General features: G+C 33.9%; 1 protein-coding gene across 1 annotated transcript in view; it reads left to right on the forward strand.

The window, feature by feature from the left end:
• The window catches only part of FASN3 (Fatty acid synthase 3), a gene marked incomplete at its 5' end in the record, with an annotated part of 46,305 nt that overhangs the window by 9,023 nt on the left and 33,562 nt on the right, over nt 1-3,720 (forward strand). Inside the window, 5 exon segments of the mRNA XM_067050838.1 lie at nt 1,229-1,459; nt 1,551-1,748; nt 1,833-1,967; nt 2,051-2,266; nt 2,411-2,561. Of these exon segments, the coding sequence (XP_066906939.1) occupies nt 1,229-1,459; nt 1,551-1,748; nt 1,833-1,967; nt 2,051-2,266; nt 2,411-2,561 (931 nt within the window).

Consider the following 3,720-nt stretch of genomic DNA (forward strand, 5'->3'; position numbering starts at 1 on the left):
AAAAAAAAAAATTAAATTAATACATCAGTTTTGAATTTTTCTGAGATAATAGTTTTCTGAAATTTTATAATAATTTACAAGAATGTACCACAAAATCCCCCTTCATCGCCTATTAAAAACCAAAGAAAAGGCTGTCCAGTATTAGATGATAGGCGAAATTTATGTCTGAAAAGGAGGGTTCCAATTCTTTGAAATTTTATAAGATTTTGATTAAACGATGTGAAAATTTTCTGAACTTCAGAATGACAAAAATTAGTCCGTAAAATCATAATTAATAAAGATCCTATTGTCAAACCCACGTTACTACAAGTTCAAATTTTGATTTTAGGCGCTTATTTCTCTGCAATACATCATATTTTTTTGTGAAATCATATGATTTTCATCCACCCCCAAACTCCTTACAAACCGTAAAGTTTTACGAAAATTTGTTCACCTTTGTTTGAATTTAATAAAATTAGTTTTTACACAGTTTGATTTTTAGTAAATAAATACCAATTTACCACACAAAAGTAGAAATTATTTGAAATTTATTATCAGATGAATGGCAAAATAAAAAGCGGTGTGAAATGAAAGATTAAATTGTTTTAATAAATTACATTGTATCCAATTTAAGTCTCAAAACACTCTTTATTTCTTTAAAAGTTCAACGTTTTGGCCAATTCGGCCATTAAAACTTTTAATTTATTTAAATAATAATAACCAGTCTCAAGAAAGTGAATAGATTATTTATGTATAAATGAAAGATTATTTTTTTTTTTATTTATTTATTCTGTCTGAAAAGGAATGGTTTTGGATCCGACGACCTTCTGCGTCTTAATTCAAATTACCATACTCAACTCATATCAATAATAATAAATTGTTCCTAGAAACAATACCCAAAATTCTGAGTATGAAAATAAAAATATTGAAACAGATGTGTTGGCAATAAATGGAATATGTTCAATAATAATTTTAAAAAATATTAAGGTTGAAAAAAAAATAATCAAAAAAACGTTTTTCGCATTACTGCTACTAACAATCGTATTTCACCATTCGATTCAAAACGTAGAGTATGACCAGCATTGAAATTAATATAGGAAAATATCTGGATGATGAAGACATATCCAGATATCATATCCGACGTCTCGTCCTATAAATTTATTTTCTAAACAGAAACCTCCTAAAGTTCCTCACACCAAATTTTACTTGCCAATAGTTACAGTATTCTTAATTAACTTCTTTCTGATAGGTTGGTGATCCAGAAGAAGTGACAGCATTGTATAACGTATTTTGCAAAAATCGGAAATCACCATTAAAAATCGGTTCAGTAAAATCTAACCTTGGGCATACTGAACCTTCATCGGGAATATGCTCTATTGCGAAGGTGGTCCTTGCTATGGAAAGGAGTTTGATTCCGCCCAACATCCACTTAAATACTCCAAGAGCTGACATTGAATACTTTCATACGGGAGAAATTCAGGTATTTCTGATAATGATTAAGTCTTCATTCATCAAATCTTTAAAATAATGAGGATTGATTATTAAATCTACATTTGTTAATTATTTAATAGGTTGTAACAGATCCGACGCCATGGGAAGGAGGTCAGGTTGGTATCAATTCCTTCGGCTTCGGAGGTGCTAATTGCCACGCCCTCCTCGAATGGAATCCGAAGAGTAAGAAGAATGGTGGATTGCCAGAAGACGATATTCCCAGGTTGGTTAATATATCCGGCCGTACATTCGAAGCAGTTGAACATATATTAAAATTCGTAAGTATATATCTAATTATACCAAATACATTTAAATTAATATACTAACTCCTAATTTTATTTGTTTTTTTTCTTAATTTTTAGTTGGATGAAAATAATATGGATACAGAACTGATCAAATTGTTTCATGATATTCATAAAGATGAAATTACCAGTCACCTATACAGAGGTTTCACTATATTGACCAAGGATAAGTCATTTTCTCGAAAATCTGTTGAAGTATGGAAAATTATGCATATTCTTATTTGATAGGTTCACGTGTGATCTCATATAACTAATTTTGTATTATTGTACATTCACAGTATTGCGGCATGAAGAAAGAATTATATGTTCAGTTTTCGGCACTTTGTACCAACTGGAAACCATTCGACAAAAGCATTTTCCAATTTCCGGTTTTACATCAATCCTTATTGAAGATGAGCCAAGCCATATCTATTGATATACCTTACCTCATTACTGATTCTAGTAACTCTATGACGAATCCAGTTGATTATTTTGTGGCAGTAGTTGCAACGCAGGTATTCAATTACTTTTAAAAATATGTGCATTATAGAAAATAAATTCCTAATGTATAAACCTTTAACCAAGGTAAAAAAATACTTGAGTGACCTTCGCTGTTAACTGGAAAATCTATAAATTTAATTATCACATTTATGTTGCAGATAGCCTTATACGACCTCTTGGCTTCTATTGATATTTCTGTTGACGGGTATTTCGGAATCTCTTTAGGAAATCTGGTGTGTGCGTATGTTGACGGCTGTTGTACGGCGGAGGAAGCCATTCAAGCCACATACCATATTGCTGTTAGTGTAGGTTAGTATAAAACTTTCAACAATAGCTGTAAATATAAGTTTTTTGTTGTTAAAGTTTAACTAAAAATTGATACGCTGAATTGTAATTAAATCACTGTACTAATAAACGGTTTGTAATTTAACGGTTTAAAAGCAGAATTACTGCTGGAAATAGAACCTATTTCTCCATTGTAAGCCTAATCAAAAACAAACTTGTTAGCCGTACCACCAAGTTCACCATGTACAAAACGTTGACAAGGCCAGTCTTTACATACGGTGGAGAAACTTGGACCCTGAGAAATAAAAGCATTAACCTGCTAGACAGGTTTGAAAGAGTAATTCTGAGGAGAATCTAAGGGCCCGTATGCGAGAATGGTAATTGGCGAAGAAGGAAAAAAGGTGAACTTTTTGGGCTCTACAAGGAACGTAGCATCTCTTCGTACATAAGGATAAAGAGGCTTGGCCACGTAATGACGATGAGCGAGCAAAGAGTGGCTCATAAACTGAACAGTTCCGGAGGTATGCAGTGTGCGACAACATGGTAGGTCGAAGGGCCTATGGAGGGATGCTGTGAGGCGGAATCTGTGATAACTGAGGATCCCAGTTACCCTTACCGAAGATGGAGAAAGATGGTTGGCGGCCGTTGAGCAGGCCAAGGGCAGCTTCATGCGCCTGTTGTGCCAGTAAAGGAAAAAGAAGAAGAATTAAGTTTTGGTTCGAAAATGTTGGATTGAGAATATATCCTATGTTTCTGTCTGGTATACAGATGGATCAGTTAAGGAAAGAAAAGCAGGGGTTCAGGTTGTAGGCCAAATTGTAAAAGAACCCTAGCAATGGGAATATACCCGACTGTTTTCCAAACTGAAATACACGGAATAGAAATAGCGGTGATAGAAAATATTAAAAACAATCCAAAAGGAAAAACGTTTATATAATATCAGACAGCCAGGCTGCTTTAAAGGCAATAATGTCCTATACTATAAAGTCAGGGAATGAACTGGCCGATAACGCTGCAAGAGAAGCACTCGCGCTTCCGGGACGGGGTAAAGCAATTTTAACTCCGTCAGAGATATGCAGGCCTCTTGTAAAGGAAGTCAAAGATAAATGGCAATCTATGTGGAACGAAAGCCCAATGAGCAAATTAAAAATTATTAAAAAGGATGTCAAGCCCTGGGGTACCT

This window comes from Halyomorpha halys, unplaced genomic scaffold (genome assembly GCF_000696795.3).
Source record: "Halyomorpha halys isolate HHAL.00 unplaced genomic scaffold, Hhal_1.1 Scaffold481.1, whole genome shotgun sequence".
Lineage (NCBI taxonomy): Eukaryota > Metazoa > Arthropoda > Insecta > Hemiptera > Pentatomidae > Halyomorpha > Halyomorpha halys.